At 39.3% G+C, this 20,202-nt stretch overlaps 1 protein-coding gene across 2 annotated transcripts in view; it reads right to left on the reverse strand.

Moving 5' to 3' along the window:
- The window catches only part of myo3a (myosin IIIA), a 95,086-nt gene that overhangs the window by 32,427 nt on the left and 42,457 nt on the right, over positions 1–20,202 (reverse strand). For both annotated transcript variants that reach the window (XM_047158591.2, XM_017481750.3), the window contains 5 exons: positions 11,956–12,021; positions 11,090–11,245; positions 5,791–5,890; positions 3,811–3,927; positions 3,468–3,572 (listed from right to left, as the gene is read on the reverse strand). In XM_047158591.2, coding sequence (XP_047014547.1) covers positions 3,468–3,572; positions 3,811–3,927; positions 5,791–5,890; positions 11,090–11,245; positions 11,956–12,021 — 544 coding nt within the window. The remainder of the gene's footprint in view (positions 1–3,467; positions 3,573–3,810; positions 3,928–5,790; positions 5,891–11,089; positions 11,246–11,955; positions 12,022–20,202) is intronic.

The raw sequence follows: 20,202 nt of genomic DNA on the forward strand, positions 1-20,202 counted from the left end.
TCCTTTTAGACGCGGGACTACTTTCTGCCCTTTTAGTCGTGGGACTACTTTTTGTCCTTTTAGACGCGGGACTATTTTTTGTCCTTTTAGACGCGGGACTACTTTTTGTCCTTTTAGACGCGGGACTACTTTTTGTCCTTTTAGTCGCAGGACTACTTTCTGCCCTTTTAGTCGTGGGACTACTTTTTGTCCTTTTAGACGCGGGACTATTTTTTGTCCTTTTAGACGCGGGACTACTTTTTGTCCTTTTAGACGCGGGACTATTTTTTGTCCTTTTAGACGCGGGACTTCTTTTTGTCCTTTTAGACGCGAGACTACTTTTTGTCCTTTTAGTCGCAGGACTACTTTCTGCCCTTTTAGTCGTGGGACTACTTTTTGTCCTTTTAGACGCGGGACTATTTTTTGTCCTTTTAGACGTGGGACTACTTTTTGTCCTTTTAGACGCGGGACTATTTTTTGTCCTTTTAGACGCGGGACTACTTTTTGTCCTTTTAGACGCGGGACTACTTTTTGTCCTTTTAGACGCGGGACTACTTTTTGTCCTTTTAGACGCGGGACTACTTTTTGTCCTTTTAGACGCGGGACTATTTTTTGTCCTTTTAGATGCGGGACTACTTTTTGTCCTTTTAGACGTGGGACTACTTTCTGCCCTTTTAGTTGTGGGACTATTTTTTGCCCTTTTAGACGTGGGACTATTTTTTGTCCTTTTAGTCGCAGGACTACTTTTTGTCCTTTTAGTCGTGGGACTACTTTCTGTCCTTTTAGACGTGGGACTACTTTCTGTCCTTTAATCGCGGGACTATTTTTTGTCCTTTTAGATGTGGGACTACTTTTTGTCCTTTTAGACGCGGGACTATTTTTTGTCCTTTTAGACGCGGGACTACTTTTTGTCCTTTTAGTCGTGGGACTACTTTCTGTCCTTTTAGACGTGGGACTACTTTCTGTCCTTTTAGTCGTGGGACTATTTTTTGTCCTTTTAGACGCGGGACTACTTTTTGTCCTTTTAGACGCGGGACTACTTTTTGTCCTTTTAGACGCGGGACTTCTTTTTGTCCTTTTAGTCGTGGGACTATTTTTTGTCCTTTTAGACGCGGGACTACTTTTTGTCCTTTTAGACGCGGGACTACTTTTTGTCCTTTTAGTCGTGGGACTACTTTTTGTCCTTTTAGTCGTGGGACTACTTTCTGTCCTTTTAGTCGTGGGACTATTTTTTGTCCTTTTAGACGCGGGACTACTTTCTGTCCTTTTAGACGTGGGACTACTTTCTGTCCTTTTAGTCGTGGGACTATTTTTTGTCCTTTTAGACGCGGGACTACTTTTTGTCCTTTTAGACGCGGGACTACTTTTTGTCCTTTTAGACGCGGGACTACTTTTTGTCCTTTTAGTCGTGGGACTATTTTTTGTCCTTTTAGACGCGGGACTACTTTTTGTCCTTTTAGACGCGGGACTACTTTTTGTCCTTTTAGACGCGGGACTATTTTTTGTCCTTTTAGATGCGGGACTACTTTTTGTCCTTTTAGACGTGGGACTACTTTCTGCCCTTTTAGTTGTGGGACTATTTTTTGCCCTTTTAGACGTGGGACTATTTTTTGTCCTTTTAGTCGCAGGACTACTTTCTGTCCTTTAATCGCGGGACTATTTTTTGTCCTTTTAGATGTGGGACTACTTTTTGTCCTTTTAGACGCGGGACTATTTTTTGTCCTTTTAGACGTGGGACTACTTTTTGTCCTTTTAGTCGTGGGACTACTTTCTGTCCTTTTAGACGTGGGACTACTTTCTGTCCTTTTAGTCGTGGGACTATTTTTTGTCCTTTTAGACGTGGGACTACTTTTTGTCCTTTTAGACGCGGGACTACTTTTTGTCCTTTTAGACGCGGGACTTCTTTTTGTCCTTTTAGTCGTGGGACTATTTTTTGTCCTTTTAGACGCGGGACTACTTTTTGTCCTTTTAGACGCGGGACTACTTTTTGTCCTTTTAGTCGTGGGACTACTTTTTGTCCTTTTAGTCGTGGGACTACTTTCTGTCCTTTTAGTCGTGGGACTATTTTTTGTCCTTTTAGACGCGGGACTACTTTCTGTCCTTTTAGACGTGGGACTACTTTCTGTCCTTTTAGTCGTGGGACTATTTTTTGTCCTTTTAGACGCGGGACTACTTTTTGTCCTTTTAGACGCGGGACTACTTTTTGTCCTTTTAGACGCGGGACTACTTTTTGTCCTTTTAGTCGTGGGACTATTTTTTGTCCTTTTAGACGCGGGACTACTTTTTGTCCTTTTAGACGCGGGACTACTTTTTGTCCTTTTAGACGCGGGACTATTTTTTGTCCTTTTAGACGCGGGACTATTTTTTGTCCTTTTAGACGCGGGACTACTTTTTGTCCTTTTAGACGCGGGACTATTTTTCTTTGTCCTTTTAGACACGGGACTACTTTTTGTCCTTTTAGACGCGGGACTATTTTTTGTCCTTTTAGACGTGGGACTACTTTTTGTCCTTTTAGTCGTGGGACTACTTTCTGTCCTTTTAGTCGTGGGACTATTTTTTGTGCTTTTAGTCGTGGGACTACTTTCTGTCCTTTTAGACGTGGGACTACTTTCTGTCCTTTTAGACGCGGGACTATTTTTTGTCCTTTTAGACGCGGGACTACTTTCTGTCCTTTTAGACGCGGGACTATTTTTTGTCCTTTTAGACGCGGGACTACTTTTTGTCCTTTTAGACGTGGGACTACTTTCTGTCCTTTTAGACGCGGGACTACTTTTTGTCCTTTTAGACGCGGGACTACTTTTTGTCCTTTTAGACGCGGGACTATTTTTTGTACTTTTAGACGCGGGACTATTTTTTGTCCTTTTAGATGCGGGACTATTTTTCTTTGTCCTTTTAGACATGCGACAATTTTTTCCCCTATGGATGTGGGACTATTTTTTACAGAGGGAAGAATTTGTGATGGTGCATGTGGTGGATACCACAAAACATTCATGTAGGTGTAAACTACCCGGAACTACTTTATTTTTTCTACAGATGGCACTAAGCTGATACGCGGTATGGGAATCGGTTGACCAGCAAAAAAAAAAAATGGTGGATCGTACAGTAAATCAAAGAAAGCATATCAGATATCGGATCAGGTAACAAATAATAAAATATTGGAACTTGATTTGAAAAAGAACTGTATTTTTGGAAAAACATGACTGTTTTTACTCATTTACTCATCTGTGTCTCACTGAACTGTCTTTATAGTTAGAGTTTGACAGTCATATTATTGCATTTGTGTTGTACAGTCACATATTTTAATTCTTTATCGATGAAATTCGACACCTGCCTTTAGACTTTCATTCTAAATGAATTTGTAGTAAAGAATTCGTTTGATAGAGATCAAAATGCTAAGTGCTATACTGCTAGCTTCACTCACAAGCCTTCGTGCGATAGTTGTATTGTTATTAGTTATGTTTGATCACTTTAGAGCTGCTTTCAATCACCTGATCAGTGTTGTAGGACACCATGGACTGGTACGCGACGTCGGCAACGGCGAATATGTGAGGAGGATTTACCGTGCGCTTGGTCCCGATGTACATCTTTGAGTGCTGAGAGAGGAAAGTATGGGAAAGAATAATAATAATAATTTTTAAAACATTTGGCATGTGAATGTAAATGATTCAAATATTAAACTTCATTTGCAAGGAGGAAATGAAATGAGATTAAATGCTGAAAGGAGAGAGAGAGAGAGAAAGAGAGAGATGCTGATGTTATCTATAATGAAATATGGAGAAGGTCTAGTCTATAGTTTGCAACACACACACACACACACACACACACACACACCTCAGGAGTGTACAGATCGATCTTGTGGAAGGGGTTGATGGCGATAAGGATGTCTCCCACATATGTGTAGATCTGCTCATTACTGTAGCGCTTCTGCAGATGTTCCGTCACTGTGTTCTTATGAGGAGACAAACACATGTTACACACACACACACACACACACACACTGACTGCACCAGATGTGTGTAATCCTCACTTTCTGTTCATCATGTAGCACACAGAGTGTTTACTGAGAACACTTCATTAACCTCATTTATAACAAAACTCCATGTATATCTACTGCTGTGTGTGTGTGTGTGTGTGTGAGAGAGAGAGAGAGAGAGAGAGAGAGAGAGATGTAGGAAACAGGATATCAGCTAACATTTTGCTTCATTCAAAGTGAACTAAACACCATCTCTCTGAAATACAAAAAAATCTATAAGTAAAACAAAATGACAAAAAAAAAACCCCAAAGAAACATAAACATTAAAGCAAACAAACAAACAAACAGAGAAATGAATTAATAAATAAATACATCAACTAATTTGAAGCTCACTTATTTCGTTTTTTGTTGTTGTTGTTGTTGAACAGATTTAGCAATATTAAACAAAAAAAGAATGTAATTTTTTTAAAAAAAAATAGTTATATAAAATAAAACAAATAGACTGACAAGCAAGCAAACAAAAAAATAAAATGAAAAACAAATCATTTAAAAGAATTTAACAGTAATAATAAAATAAATAAATAAACATAAATAAAGTAACATTTATCATTTAAGATTTCGTGTTATTTATTCTTTGTTTGTTTATAGACGTGTATGTGATTTAAAAAAAAAAAAAAATCTGATTGTTGACCTTGGGTGTGAGAAATGCACTGTATACTGTAAATATATATATATATATATATATATATATATATATATATATATATATATATATATATATATATATATATATGCGGTTTAGGTTGTTGGAAAATCAACATTAATACCTGGTTTTATATTGAATACATTTATAATATATTTGCTAAAATAAAATACATTTTTGTTTGTATGTAACTGTTTTAATTAAGTGGATCAGCACATGATTTCACATGAAAAATGAACAAAGAACAGTATTGCTAAATATAATTTCAAAAACAAAATCAACAACCTTGCATTATATGAAGATGTTTTTTGTTGTATGAGTTGAGACGGCCCTGCCAATGATAACGAGTCTTTATTGATCACATATACACTACAGCACAGTGAAGTCCAGCATGTCAGGAAGTTGGGGTCAGAGTGCAGGGTCAGACATGAAACAGCGCCCCCTGGAGCAGAGAGGGTTATGGGCCTTGCTCAAGGGCCCAACAGTGGCAGCTTGAACCCCGGACCTTCTGATCAGTAACCCAGAGCCTTAACCACTCAGCCACCACTGCCCCATGTGCTAAAGCAAAATAAAGTCTTTTAAAGTCTACATTTCAGTTTAATTTTCATTTTATTTACATTAACTCCAGTCCTGATTTTTTATTTTTTTTTCAACTGTGTATCAGAGCAGGAGGAAAGCAGCAGTAAAGCATTTTCCCCCTCATGTCCTGTATTTGGGCCAAAAAAAGACTGATTCCCGGCGTCTCTGTCTATCGTCTGCTTCCATCGCTGCGGGGATGTGAGAAATAAAGTGAGCATCTAATTCCTGGCAGCAAAGCTCGGTGCTGTAATGGATGTGGGAAATCCATCTGCAGCTGTGTGAGCGATTTGTATCTTTCGGTACGCCGACAGCAGCCTGCGCGATCATAAATCACTAACGCACAGAAACTGTTATTGTTCTCTAAACTGTTTGTTTCGTTCATTCAGTCATCCGACGGTTAAAAATGGGGCTTTTTTTAGGGGGAGGCCATCACCGTGAGGCTGGCGCTCGTTTTCTCGTGCTATATAGCTGATGTAACGTGCGTCAGATTTAAGGTGTGTTCGGACGGCCGTGTGTGATTTGTTGCGTGATCGTGCCAGAGAAATAGAAATCTTACTTCATCGAGAACTTCCAGGGTTGCCAGATCCTCCATGTCATCAGGTTCATCGCTCTGAGACTTCATGTTGTCGTCTTTTTTAGTGTGAATTCTTTCGTGTCTGCAATCGCACAACAACCAAACGGCAGCATTCGTAATGTTAAATATTCAATACGTTTTTGGGAAGAAGAAGAAGAAGAAGAAAATGATTTGATCACTTATTGGTCTGAAATTTTGCGATACTCAAGCCTGAGATTTATCCCACAGCGCTGTCGAATTCCGGATTGCGATGGGTCAGAAGATTGGGCTGACAGTAGCGCAGCTGCAAATCACGGGTGTATATTAACGCGCTTATTATAACACGTTATCGTTCCTATAGTAACAGACAGGGACTCGGTGGACGCTTCTTATTTACAGATTTTTTTTTTTTAAAAACGTGTGCGGTTGATGATATGTTGAGGTTTTCCGTAAGGAGACGTTACAGTATGTAAGGAGTCTCCAGTGTCAGAGCTTGGAAACACTCCGAGGGAAAGCTGTAAACAGTTTGCCTTTCTCTTATTAATTATTTTAAGAAAGATGGAAAAAAAAAGAGAGGCTAGTGGGGGAGCGACTGTTTATAGCCGCTATAACGCAAGTTAAAACACGTTTTTGCCGCATTAAAAGCAGCTAGAAATGGATAAAAAAAGTATGACATGATGTTCATTAATAAATGCAAAATTGCTGTGCTATAAGAGGACTTAACATGAGAAAATAACCACCGATTGTCGATTATTTTCTTAGAACAGTGCACCCTGTCAGGTTTTATTCCTTATGTGCAATATGTATACTGTACATAACTTTGTTATGAACTCATGACAGGCCACTGCTTAAAATTGGAATATGTGGGAGTGTCAATCAACAATTAAACTAAAAAGCTGGATTATGTAAGTCCCGCCCCACTGGTAAAAAAAATAAATTAATTAAAAAAAAGATCTGATTGGCTTGTTGGTTAAGACTTAAGCAGAAAAGACCTGCGGATATAGTGCGCCTTGCTCGGTTATGTAATCGTATAGAAATATGCACTGCGGTAATAAAATTTTCGCATATGTTGTTGTTTTTTTTCAAATGAATGTTTTGTCAATCTGTTTCTTGCTTTAGCGGTCTCTCCCCATTCAAGTAGAAAGAAGCAGTAATGGTATCAAGACTGAAAATCCCTCCCCGTGGACGATTCCAAGATGGCCGCCAAGCGCACGGACATTACTATAAGGACTTCGTCTTGGTGGTGGTTCGGTACAGAATTTGCACTTGAGCAAATCAGTTCATTTGAATGTACTGTATATACTGTATGTGTGGTGGCCTGGAAAAACCAGTCACGTGGTCGACCGTTTTCTGCTTTTTATCCTTTTTAAACTACAAGTTTTCCAGGACTGAAAGGAATTTCTGTGGGCTGTCGTCTACCTGTACACCTGTACAGAGCGTGTCAGGGTTCTTCTGTGTTCTGATGATTACATGATTGAGCAGGAACGTCGCGGGCATTTCGACAGCCGCTGTCTGGACCTGAATTGAATGAATTCAGTTTCACTATGGCGTGTATCTCATGAAATGATGAGGAAATCACGTAGAACTAACGAGGTTTTAAATATCTTTCAGCAGACGGAATGTTTTTACTGCTGTGTTTGTTAAACTGGCTCCTTAGCCACTGCAGGTAGACGTCAAGCCGTCATCACCTTTTCTTCTAATAACACGTATTAAGCGTTTGGGCGCTGAGTGAAGACACCAGTTGGTGAAGCTTAGAGAGCGGAATTTTCCCCCATTCTTCCATTATGCATTTCTTCAGCTGCGCGACTGTACAGGGCCTTCGTTGCCTTATTTTGCGCTTCATCGTGTGCTACATTTTCTCAATGGGAGACAGGTATTAAGGTAGCGCCCGCACTCTCTGCTTACGCAACCATGCGCTTGTAATCCGGGTAGAATGTGGTTTGGCGTTGTCCTGCTCTGGATGGCAGCGTATGTTGCTCAAAAATGTGTACATATCTTTCTGCATTAATGCTGCAGTCACAGATGTGCAAGTCACCCATGCCATGGGCACTGACACGCCCCCATACCATGACAGACGCTGGCTTTTGGACCTGACACTGATAACAGCTCGGATGGTCCTTTTCCTCTTTGGCCCGTAGAACACGACGGCTGTTTTGTCCAAAAACTATTTGAAATATCGACTCATCGGACCACAAAACACGACTCCACTGTGCTACTGTCCATCTCAAATGAGACCAAGCCCAGAGAAGTCAGAGGTGCTTCTGGATGGTGTTGATGCATGGCTTCTGCTTTGCATAGTAAAGCCTTAACTTGCATCTGTGCCGAATGGTGTTGATCGACACCGGTTTTGAAGACTGACATCGGTTTTGGATCGGAAATCACACGCATTCAGAAATGGTTTTCAGCCTCGCCCTTTACGCACCGAGATTTGCCCGGATTCTTCGAATCAATGAATTATACTGTGCACTGCAGAAGGTGAAATGTCAAAATCCTACCAATTTGTCTCTGAGGAATGTTCTTCTCAAAGTGCTCGCTTATTCGCTGACGCATCTGTTGGCAGATCGGCGACCCTCGACCCGTCCATGCTCTTGAAGGACCAGGCCATTTTTAGAGGCTCCTGATATACTACGATTAGACGATGGCCTCACCTGTTTCACATCACCTTCTTATTTCAACTTCTCACATCGTTCTTACTATTCAATCACCCCTGTCCCAACTTTTTTTGGAACGTGTTGCATGCATCAATTTCAAAATAAACGTTTAGCTTCAAAAAAAAAAAAAAAAACCCGATGCAGTCGATTAGATAAAACGTCAAATACCTCGTCTTTATACGTTTTTTTGTTTAAATACAAGTCCAAGTACATTTACAAAAGCACTCCTCTTTGTTTTTATTAGCGTTTTCCATACTGTCCCAACTTTTTCAGAATTGGGATTGTAATACTAACAGATTTTAATAAGTTATCTACTAAAATTATAAGTCTGTAAACGACAAACTGACTGTGACGGAGTTGAAATAAAGTAGTGGGGATTTTTTTCTTTGTTTTGTTTTGTTTTGTTTTGTTTTGTTTTTTCAATCTATTACGAGAAATAATAAAAACTTTAGGCCTGTGGTGGGAAAAAAGGATTTCTTGAAATTTCAGCAATAGCCTTTTCAAATGAGATGATAATAAATGAAAGCCTTTTAAATATAAACGGTCGGGTACAATGGGCACCCGTTCCTGAGAACGACCCATAACAGTTCAATATTACAAAACAAATATTTACCGAGTTCATCGTGTTCTTACCGTTGCTTGATGTTCTATTAAACACATTTTTCTATCATTTCTGTTCATTAATGTTACTGATCATTGATCACACAGAGGTCTTGCCACCAAATAATTAACAATAAGCACTGAATGGACATTTGATTGAACACCAAATGGTGGACTCTGTCTTACAGTATTTGTATTAGTTAAGTTAATATTATAGTCGTAAATATCGAACATGTTGTTATTATTGAACGGTAAAGGGCTTTTAGACTTTTTAAGAGAAATCATTTTTGTTGAAGGGATTCCAAAGACAAAACCAAAAAGTGTGGAAACGTCTGTCTTAACCCCTGAAAATCCCAGAACGCAGTCCGAATCCAGCACATAACACCCTACTGTCTAAACACACTTCTGTGTCGACGTGTAGTCAGATCCTAAAATGCTAAAACATGCTAATGTTTAATGAATAAACAAGGCTAGCAAAGATGAATGAGCTTCATTTCATCCACGCTACCGATCTCCTCCATCCTATTTTGAGTGCTTGCTCCATTTGATCTTTTTAAGCTTCTCCTTTGCGAACAAGAACCGTCAGAACTAGCTAGCAGATGAGCTTCCTGGTCGTACTGTTAACAGGTAAACAATTACAGATGTTTAAAATTTAACGGTCACTTTGCCTCTATCGGATCGTCAGCGTTTCCAGACCATTTCAGACTCACCGGCTGAACTGAACAGATGAAGTGATCGCAAATAAATAATAGATTGTTTAAAATAAATAATAATAATAATAATAATAATAATAATAATAATAATAAAAATAGATTGTACCAGCTAGTTAAAAAGCATTAGCAAACTACATGCTTCACAAAAGCACAAACTAAACTGCACATTACTACTAGACATTGATGAGTTTTAGTCACTAGCCTACAGAGCTACACCGTTATGAGGGTTAGCTCGGGGAAAAAGCAGATATTTTGTAGCCAAGAGTGGCATGACACAGCCGATATCCCCTACCTGGCATCCCCGACTCTCCTCTCAGTCGTTCCTTGAGGGCTTAGAGAATGAAAAAATGATTTGAAAAGGTTTTAGATACAGAGCTTTGGAGTAGTGAGAACTGGCCAGACTGGTGTATGACAACAAAGGCGTAGTTGAATAGGAATCAGATACACTTAGCGTAAACACTGTGTATGGATCACCGTACAAACATTAACACTATCAAGTTCCACTGGTATTTTTTTGTGTGGAAATTTTGAGACAATTGGTGGGGTTATAGGTCACTTCGCTAAGAATAAATAAACAAACAAATAAACCCTCAAGATACCTTTAGGTTGGCTTAATGGCAGAGATATAAGTGGCTAACCAAGACAAAGCTGTCCTCCAGGTAGAAATATGAAACTAAAGAAGGTTTGGTATGGGTTCGAGGGATCCAGAATTCCAAGCTATTTCATGAATGGTGTACTATTACTTAAGCTGTGCTGTTATAGAAAAATAATCGATGATGACGTGGTGAGATAAAGCAGAGTTATCGTTACATTGTGTATTTCTCAAAGAGCGCCGATCCTGAAGAGTGTTATTCCTCTCATACCACAGCAATCTGACAACGATTACAAGTTATTATTTATGAAACAATGACAAATCATGCTTTTTATGAGTCTATAGTTATATTATTGTAGCTTCAAATGCTCGTCCCCTCACCAGCCTCTCTTTTATTCTCTTATAAGAGGAAAAAATGCAGTATGTTACTAAGGAAGGAATAACATATTAGAACAAAGGCATTAAAATATGCTGTTACATATAGGAAATTAATCAAGACCTTCTGACCAATCAGATTCAAGAATCCAACAGCGCTGTGGTATAATGATATTTTAATCCCATTCATGAGATTTACACACCAAGTCACTTTAGGTGTCTTAGAGGTTCTTCAGCTCCAAATCAACAATAGATGTGTGGTTTTTATTTAATCCCGTTTTCATGTTTGTTTTTTCAGAACATCGTTCGGCTACAACATGGTCTGTAGGTTCTCACTGGGAGATCTTTATGTAGTTCTGAAGAACAGTTACCTGATTTTCTCAATAACTCCAATCTGGTGGTTGAGTTCGATGAGCTCCGTCAACTGTTTCTGTAGAGTTTCTTCCTGGCCTGTGATCTGTTTGATGAAGGCATGCTGGAGGAGATCCTGAACATTTGGCCGGAGCTCAAAGTCTTTAATCAGACACCTGAATAAAGCACAATCACACACATACACACACAAACAAAGCAGGTGAACTCTCTGATCATGTCTGTCTAACGCAGGGGTGTCTAATCTTATCCGGAAAGGGCTGGTGTGGGTGCAGGTTTTCACTCCAACCAAGCATTCCCTGATTCCGCTTAAAATGAGCAAAATATTTGCTTTATATATATATATATATATATATATATATATATCGTACACAATTAGAGGGGAGTTCTTCAAAGCGTTTAGGAGCACAGAAGCCGAGTGGCTCTTCATGTCCGAGTGTATAAAAGTTCACCAGGAGGAGAAAAATCTCTCTTTCGCTATAGCGAAGTCAATATCAAACTTTGCTAATATTAGCCATACTTGCTGACTAGATAAATATCCAATAATGTATAGTAGCTAGCTAGCTAACATAGCTACGAGGAAAATTTCTTAATGGAGAACAGGAACAGAAACATTGATTCAGCTTCTCAAAATGGCAGCCGTTATACAGTGTGACGTCTCAGGAAACGCAAGGATACTAACGCATGACTCAGCGATTTCAATTCGGCTAACCATTATTCTAACGTGCTTCAAGTTTAAGCAGGATACAATCCAGATACGAGACATTTAAACTAAACTATATGGCATTTGAAGCAAATGCTTCCATTAATCGGATCATTTTACAGACTGTAGCACACCAACAGACTGCTAAATCCACATTTCACTCACTTGCATATGAAATCGTTAAATTGATCGGACCAGATCTCTGGTTGCTGCAGACTCGGTGGAGGATTTCTGTTGGAGAAGGGAAGGACAGAAAACCAGAGGTAAGAGATCATTTCTGAACTTTCTCACATGGGATCAGAGTGAGCAGAGAAAACGTTTCAGAGATTAAAAAAAAAATGATTATGTTCTGACTGGTAAGTTGATTTTAACGTCGTGGTATATGTAATCGTATATTTATGATGGGGAGGAGGTTGGAGAGGACGAGAAATACAAAATATACAACGGGCTGAATTCATAAATGGGATAGAAAATAAGTTATAGAAGTCAACTCGAGAACCTGATGTTCTTAAATCATTAGAGAAATAAATTTCTATTGCTACTTTGCTCCAAAGATCCGGAATATTACCAATAAAAATTCATCAAGCTCTATCTATCACTGATAAAAACAAACAAACAAACAAACAATTTTTTTTTTTCCCTTTAGCATTTAACCAGCTGTAATTCTTTGCTCTCTACTTTTTTAAATGTTATCTTAAATTACTTTTATATTATTCACATTATTGTACCTTTACTCTATTCTCACACACATTTTTGTTATTTGTATCTAATTTTTTTTTTTTTTTTCAATATTTATTTTACATTGGCCTGTTTTATGTCCTTTCACATAATAAAGCACTTTAACCTCCGGCATTTTATACGTATGAAGCGTGCTATCTGGATAAAAGTGCTTATTCTTATTCTTATGGGTGCAAACTATCCTCTAATATAACCTCTGTTAGTGTGTATGGTGTTTGGACGAGAGTTGGGCCTTGTGCATGGTGAACAGTGATATACGTTCCCGTCTCTGCTGCTGTGCATATGGCAAAACACAAGCAAACGCTTACGATATCAGGAGCTCCCATAAAGCCTTGTCCCTCCCATTGAGATAAGCACACACTTAACAGCGTCCCGAAGGACCCGACACCACCGCGGAACAATGCGGCTAATTAGACATCATTTACAGTCCTGTGTAAAGAGGCTTTTAGCGGTGGCATCCCAAACGGCTCCAGGCGAGAGGCTACGGCATCAGCACCCTGTCGCACGTCCCGAGACGGCGATTCATTTCACTAATGGTGTGTGTGTGGTACGGGGGGAGGGCAAACATCTCGGCTTATCACACGACGCAGCCTACAAAAACAGAGACCTAACAGACGCTTTAAAAATGAGTTCTGTCCCCACAAATTCTCAGACTATTAAACTGCTTTCTTATCAGCTGAAAAAAAAAAAACACCGCATGGAGGATATCTGCATTTCAAGACAGAATTATTTTTAGCGTTTGGCTCAAAGACAGAAAGGACACTTTGTGTGTGTTCTTAGTGTTTTGTTTTGACATTGAACTTTTTCCTTTTTCAGTCACGGCAATGACTACGTCTACATGCACGTCGATACGCCGATATTAATGGGAATTTGGTAATATTCAAAATAGTACTGGGTCATGTAAATGTCGCAATCTGATATTCTGATTCCCCCAAATTCCGATTCCCACCCCTGGAATATACATCCATCCATCCATCCAGCTTCTATAGCGCTTATCATGCCTTCAGGGTCATGCTGAAACCTGGAGCCTATCCCCGGGAGCATCAGACACAAGACGGGGTACACCCTGGATGGGGTGCCAATCCATCACAGGGCACAATCGCATACACACTCACACACCCATTCATACACTACGGACACTTTAGACACGCCAATCAGCCTACCATGCATGTCTTTGAACTGGGGGAGGAAACCGGAGTACCCGGAGGAACACCCCCCCCGCGGAATATGCCCGTTTTAATTGGAAATGTGTTACACCTTATTCAGAAAATCCACTGAAAGGAGATATATGTGCATGCTCAGTCAACAAGGAATTGTGGGTGCTAGCTGTAGGCTAGGTACTTAGGAATGGAAACTTACAACGACCGTGTATACAGGAATATTCCGATGCCTGTACGCATATAAACATCGTATTCGGAATACGGCTGCGTCCCGAATATAGGCCTTAAACGGAATTTGATGCGCACGTAAACGTAGTCATTGACACTGAGGAAAAGCTACGATGCATGTTTAATGACGAGTCATGGCCCGGATAGCAATAACGTTCAACAACGACAAACAGAATATAAAGGCTTCAGCTGAACTCAAGTATAAAGTTAAGAACCCTTAACTAATTAAAGAACCTGTGTGAGAAAGGAAGAGTGTGGAGTAGCTCCCTGAAAGCTCTATGTAGAACAATTTAACCGTTTTGTAGTATATGAAATTTGTTTTCCAAACAAATTTTCATCAACAACAACAACAACAACGAAAAAAAAATTTCTTGTGTAAAAGCTCATATGAACCACTTACGAATAAATCAGTTCATATCCAGTTTGATAAACGAGACCCGATATCTTCACTTCTTTCAGAAGAGAAAACACTTTAGAGTGTTTACTAACATTTCTAGATTTTGTGTACAGTTTGTATAACGTTCCCGTGTGTGATAATGGGTAGAATGAGAAAAAAAAACAAAAAAACAACGACGACAAAAGATATGGTGTGACGTTAGCTTTGTAAGCACCACAATGCTACCAGAGGGGTATCAGTTCTCACCCTTTCACAAACACCTTTCCCTTTGTAACATGAACTAATCCTATTCCCCATGAGGAAACAAACAAATACACAACACCACTCCCTCAACCTACATTTGTATATACTGACGCAATCATGTTCCTAAGGGTTCTTTGTAGAGAGCTAAAACGAGAGAATTTTTCAAGAACAAAGAATATTTCAGGAAAAAAAAAATCTCTTTAGAAAGCTAAGATCTCCAAATTCCACAAGAAACCATTAAGGAAACTTTAATTTTTTTTTTTTTTTTTTTTTTTTTTTTTAAAGTATATAGTAAATAGTAAATGTTAAAGGAAATTGAAAGAGCTCAATGTAGAACCCCTTTAGGAAGGTAACAATGCAAGGAACCCCAGAGGAACCATTTTTTTTCTTAAAGTATTTAGTAACCTCTGAACACTCTACAGATTTTTTTTTTTTTTAAAGTAGAACCTCTTTAGCTACTCCTTTAGGAATCTAAGAGCGTTGCTTAGAGTATTTCGTAACCATTGAAGGTTCTAGGGATAGTTTCAGGTTGAAAAGATTTCAGAACCCCTTCAGGAAGCCCTTTAGCTGCTCCTTCAGGACGCCCTTTAGAAACTCTGTGAGCTACCCCTTTAAGAACTCTTCTTAGAATATACAGTAGCTGTTAAAGATACTAGAAAGAGTTTAAAGGAGAACTTCTTTAAGAAGGTAAGAACCCCGAAATGACCTAAGGAACCATCGAGGAAGTTTTTTACATTTTTATTTTATTTTATGTAGAATATACTGTATAGTAACCATGGAAGGTTCTAGAAGTTTCAAGTCCAAACCCTTTAGGAAGAAGAAACCTTAATTACACAAGTTACCATTGAGGAAACATTTTTTCCTAGTGCATATAATAACTGTTGAAGTTTCTAGATAGAATTTCAAGTAGAACCCTTTTGGAAGCTAAGAACCATATTAATAACTCTTTGAAGGTTATTAATTAACTAGGGATAGGGGTAACTAGGGGTTATTAATTAACTAGGGATAGGGATAACTAGGGGTTCTAGGGATAGTTTCACGTAGAACCAATTTAGGAAACCCTAGAGCTGGTCTTTTAGGAAGCATTCTTGGCATATATAGTAACCGTTGAAGCCTTTAGAGTTTCATGTAGAACCCAGTTAGGAAGCTAAGAACTCTAAAATACCACTAGAACCACTGGGAAAACTTTATTTGATTTGAGTATATAGTAACGATTTGACATAATATTTATTAAAAATGTTTAAAAAATTGCTACTTGGTTTTATGGTACATCATATTACATTTGACAGCTAAGAAAAAAAGCTGGTGGCCTAAAAACTTTCAAACCTCATATAAACGCCCCGTCTCGTAAGATTTTATTCAATCTGGCAACCGTTGAGGTGTAAACAACATGGGGCAGTGGTGGCTTGGCAGGGTTACTGATCAGAAGGTCGGGGGTTCAAGCCCCAGCACTGCTGTGCTACCACTGTTGGACCCTTGAGCAAGGCCCTTAACCCTCTCTGCTCCAGGGGGCACTGTATCATGGCTGACCCTGTGCTCTGACCCTGACATGCTGGGGTATGCCAAAAAAAAAAAGAATGTCACTGTGCATATGTATATGTGATCAATAAAGACTCATTATTATCATTATCCGGTGGACTGATTTAAGCAGCTGCGTAACCCGACACTGAATATGAGTAACTTTCTCCTGTATACATATTAGTGTAACTTTTCATCTCAAGTCACTGACTCTGAATACAGCACTTAGTAAATAAGAGTCTCTGGAATGACCACAGAAGACTGGTATGAAATTACTAATGCTAATAGATATTTATAAGACAGATGAATTGATGTCCTGGGACTCCTGGTTGTGGTATTGGCCTTTTGGTATTGGATTTGGTATCGGATTTTTAGACATACATAAACACCCATAGTTGTGAGATCTGACCCAGTAACAACTCTCTTTAAGGGCTATTTATTTGTGCCTTTGCCTCAGGCTCGTTCATCTCCTCCCGCCTGTCTGAATCCGTTTTTGCTCTGGCTGTGTCTCATTCCCATCAAGTGCCAGAAGGCAGAGTGCAGGCATCTCCTGCCCAAATCATTCAGCTCAATCTGGGCTAGTCCACAGGGCTGGATCTCTTTTCTGCTCTCTCTTTTTTGGATGATAACTCTCTCTAACAGCGAGAGAGTGTGAGAGAGAGAGAGAGAGAGAGAGAGAGAGAGAGAGAGATTTCAGCACCAAAGAAAACCCTATTACACTGCTGATGATGTTTTACTCCCACTTTACATTACAGCCCTATTCAGATTGGATTAGTGAATGTGGGTAATGGAATAATTCACGGACTCCTGTCCAAACCCGCCATTTCAGTAATTTATTACAGACCAGTAGAAATAACCCCAGGTAATACAGTATATATATATATATATATATATATATATATATATATATATATATACATATATATCCTATCTGAACTGACATCCTGTAGGAAAAGAAGCTTCAAGTGGAAGTAATCACTCTTTTCTTTAATCTCTCGCCAAAACCAAAAGAAGTCAAGTTGAAAACACAGAAAAATAAAATACAGGCCATGTTTTAACTGAGGACGTTCAGACATGTCAGAAGCCAGAGGCTTTAGGTAAGTTATTGTGTTCTTAGGACACATACAGCCTACATACAGTACATATTATGGTCATGTGACCAACTAATGATTAAGCACAACCTATGCGGCCACGCCCCCTATAACAAGTGCTTTTAATAAGCATTCAAACAATCATTTCGCATGAAAATGAAACGTGTATAGGACGTACGGAATTTTTGGTGTGACACTCATGAAGACACGCCCATCTCTGTGATTTATACAGAGACATTCCTGTATGAAACAATGATAATTACTACAGACGTCCACCGTTAACGTTGCATAGCAGACGTATGTCTGAAAATCTGTACCTGTATCTGTATCGTGCTCTAAATATCTGTGGGTATATTCAGAATTAAAACCAAAATGGGCGTGGCCTAAACTAGAAAGGAAAGGAATCGTTTATAATTTAATTTATTATATGAAATAAAACAATAAGACATATTATTATTATTATTATTATTATTATTATTATTATTATTATTATTATTGCTAACTTTTTACCATTTAAATATGAACCCTACCACAATGCCCTTGTAAATACTAGGTAACTGACTATGACAAGTCTCAACTATGTGTTCAGGTCTGTAGTTACATCTAATCTGTTATTATTTTTGTTTGTACAGTACCTCCCTGTGATATTTTCTAAAGAATTTAGCTACTAATTTCTCCCAACATACAAACAAACTAGTAGCTTCATTTTCATTGTAATAAACACACTCTTTGTTCGTCCTGTGCGCTTCATAGCTGACCGCTCGGCTCTTTCAAGGATTCGCAGTCCTGATGTTGCTAAGATTTTAAGATTGATCAACATCTTTCTACTCTTTCTTGCAAAAGCGTTCTAGATCCATCACATTGTGAGGGCATCTCCTGGGCACAGCTCGCTTCAGGTCAACCCATAGATTTTTAGTTGGATTCGGGTCTGGGTTCTGGCTCGGTCGTTCAAAAACATTGATCTTTTTTTTTTTTGATTAAGCCATTCCTTTGTTGATTTGGATGAATGCTTTGGGTCGTGGTTGTGCTGAAAGGTGAAATTCCTTTTCATCTTCAGCTTACTAGCAGACACCTGAAGGTTTTGCACTAAAATCGACTGTAGCGATTTCTGATGGATAAAATCCCCAGTTCTGCCTGTAGAAAAGCAGTCCTAAAGCGTGATGCTGCCACCACCATGCTTCGCCATGGGCCAGCAGTCACATGAAGCCAAGAAGATGTGAACAAAATCCTACAGAATCAATTTCTTTATTTGTTGTTAATCAGAATAATTTCATGATAATTACTTCTGAACCTAACATTGCATGTGATTGGTTCATTCTGAACACAGCCATGTCCCCAGTTATAAAAGGGTGTGCAGACTTATGCAACCAGAGGATTGTAACTTTTTTATTTTTCCTATTTTTCCCTAAAATGTTTCTGATTGGCTTTCACTTCATTTTTATTAAACGTTGTAGTTTCACATCGAGGGTTGGCAAAAAGTTCCGACATCTTGGTTTCTTTACATCACAAAAACCTGCCATTATAACAGGGGTGTGTCAACTTTTTATATCCATTGCACATGTCTAGTGTATGCCTAAATACACACGTATTAGAGATTCAAGCGCCTGGCTTGCTCATTAAGGATACATTCATACATTTAAAATCTATATCCTGAGTTTACATGTTTCTGTAAAGCTGCTCTGAGGCCATGTCCATTGATAAAAGTGCTGTAGAAATAAAAACGGAATTGAATCGAATATAAAGTGGGGCAGATTTATTTAGCACCGTAATGATACCACCACGCTGACCATTACACGGACATCTCTGACGTTACAGTAGGCAACGGGACGCTGTCTTTTTTACAGACACATCAATTCGCCATTACGGGGACGTGCACTCGTTCAGCCATGAGCGAGGGTTTGAGGTAAAGTCAAAGCTCTGATTCGTTACTGACTCCTGAACAGTCAGGACAGGAAAGCGTATGTGTGTCATCCAGCAAAGAGAACTAATAATATATAGAGCGGCAGTCGGAAAGATTTCTACCCTGCGCTGTGATGAGCACCCCCTGTGTGCCTTCAGGCAAAATGCGACAGAAAGGGTTATACGTGGCTGTGCAGCAGTTCTTTGTGTGAGCGTGATTGAATGTGTGTGTTTGTCAGGGCAGGTCAGGGAACACAATCAAGATGACACAGGACGATAACGGGGTTGTAAGAGTGAAGGCAGAGGACAGTAAACAATCAGGTTTCACCTTCAGCCACATTAACCACCGACGTAAGAAACCGCAGAACAGCTTTATAGTGCTTCAGATGGACGACTTAAGTAGAAAAATGACCTCTGGATTCGTTCCTTGTGTTCGTATTCAGGTCAGGTTATGCCCGTACTGTACTCAAGTCACATTTCTATGCAGTTCAGCATTTTTTCTTAAATAAATACATCTAAAAATGGGGCTGGAATACGATAGTGGCTGGACCACAAATACACCCCTTTAATCCTGGGACTCAAGAAGCAGTCTGTTTCCAATTTCACACGCACTCACTCCACACTACATTAGAGAGTATTTGAACACTATGTCTTCGCGACGTATACGCTCAGTGGTCTAGTTCTCTGTCGATACCAAGCCTTGATATTGTGTTTGTTTTCCTGGTTTCGACTTCGCTCTCGTTCACGACCTCGTCTCTCTGCCTAACATTGTTTTGACCGTGTGCCTGATCGCCTGACCTCTGCCTGTTTGTGGATTTTTTTGTCTCACCCTTTGCACTTGTTGTTTTTTGGCAAATCATAAAGCTCAGCGTGACATATCGTCGCCGAGACACGCCTACGTCTACACTGAGACGCGCCCACATTTTACTCGAACCCCACCCTCCACGTAACTTTCACGTACCTCCTGACTATCGCTTAAATCCGGGAGTTACACCTGAGGTCTAAATATCGATGAGCACAATTTCATAATTAACTCCTCATTATGGACTACAGCAGGGAAGTCATGTGACGGGTCATGTGGCTGACCTTTTAGCTTGTTGTTGAACTGGGCCTCCTGGGAAATTTGTGGGAGTTTGTG

This window comes from Ictalurus punctatus, chromosome 1, assembly GCF_001660625.3.
Source record: "Ictalurus punctatus breed USDA103 chromosome 1, Coco_2.0, whole genome shotgun sequence".
Lineage (NCBI taxonomy): Eukaryota > Metazoa > Chordata > Actinopteri > Siluriformes > Ictaluridae > Ictalurus > Ictalurus punctatus.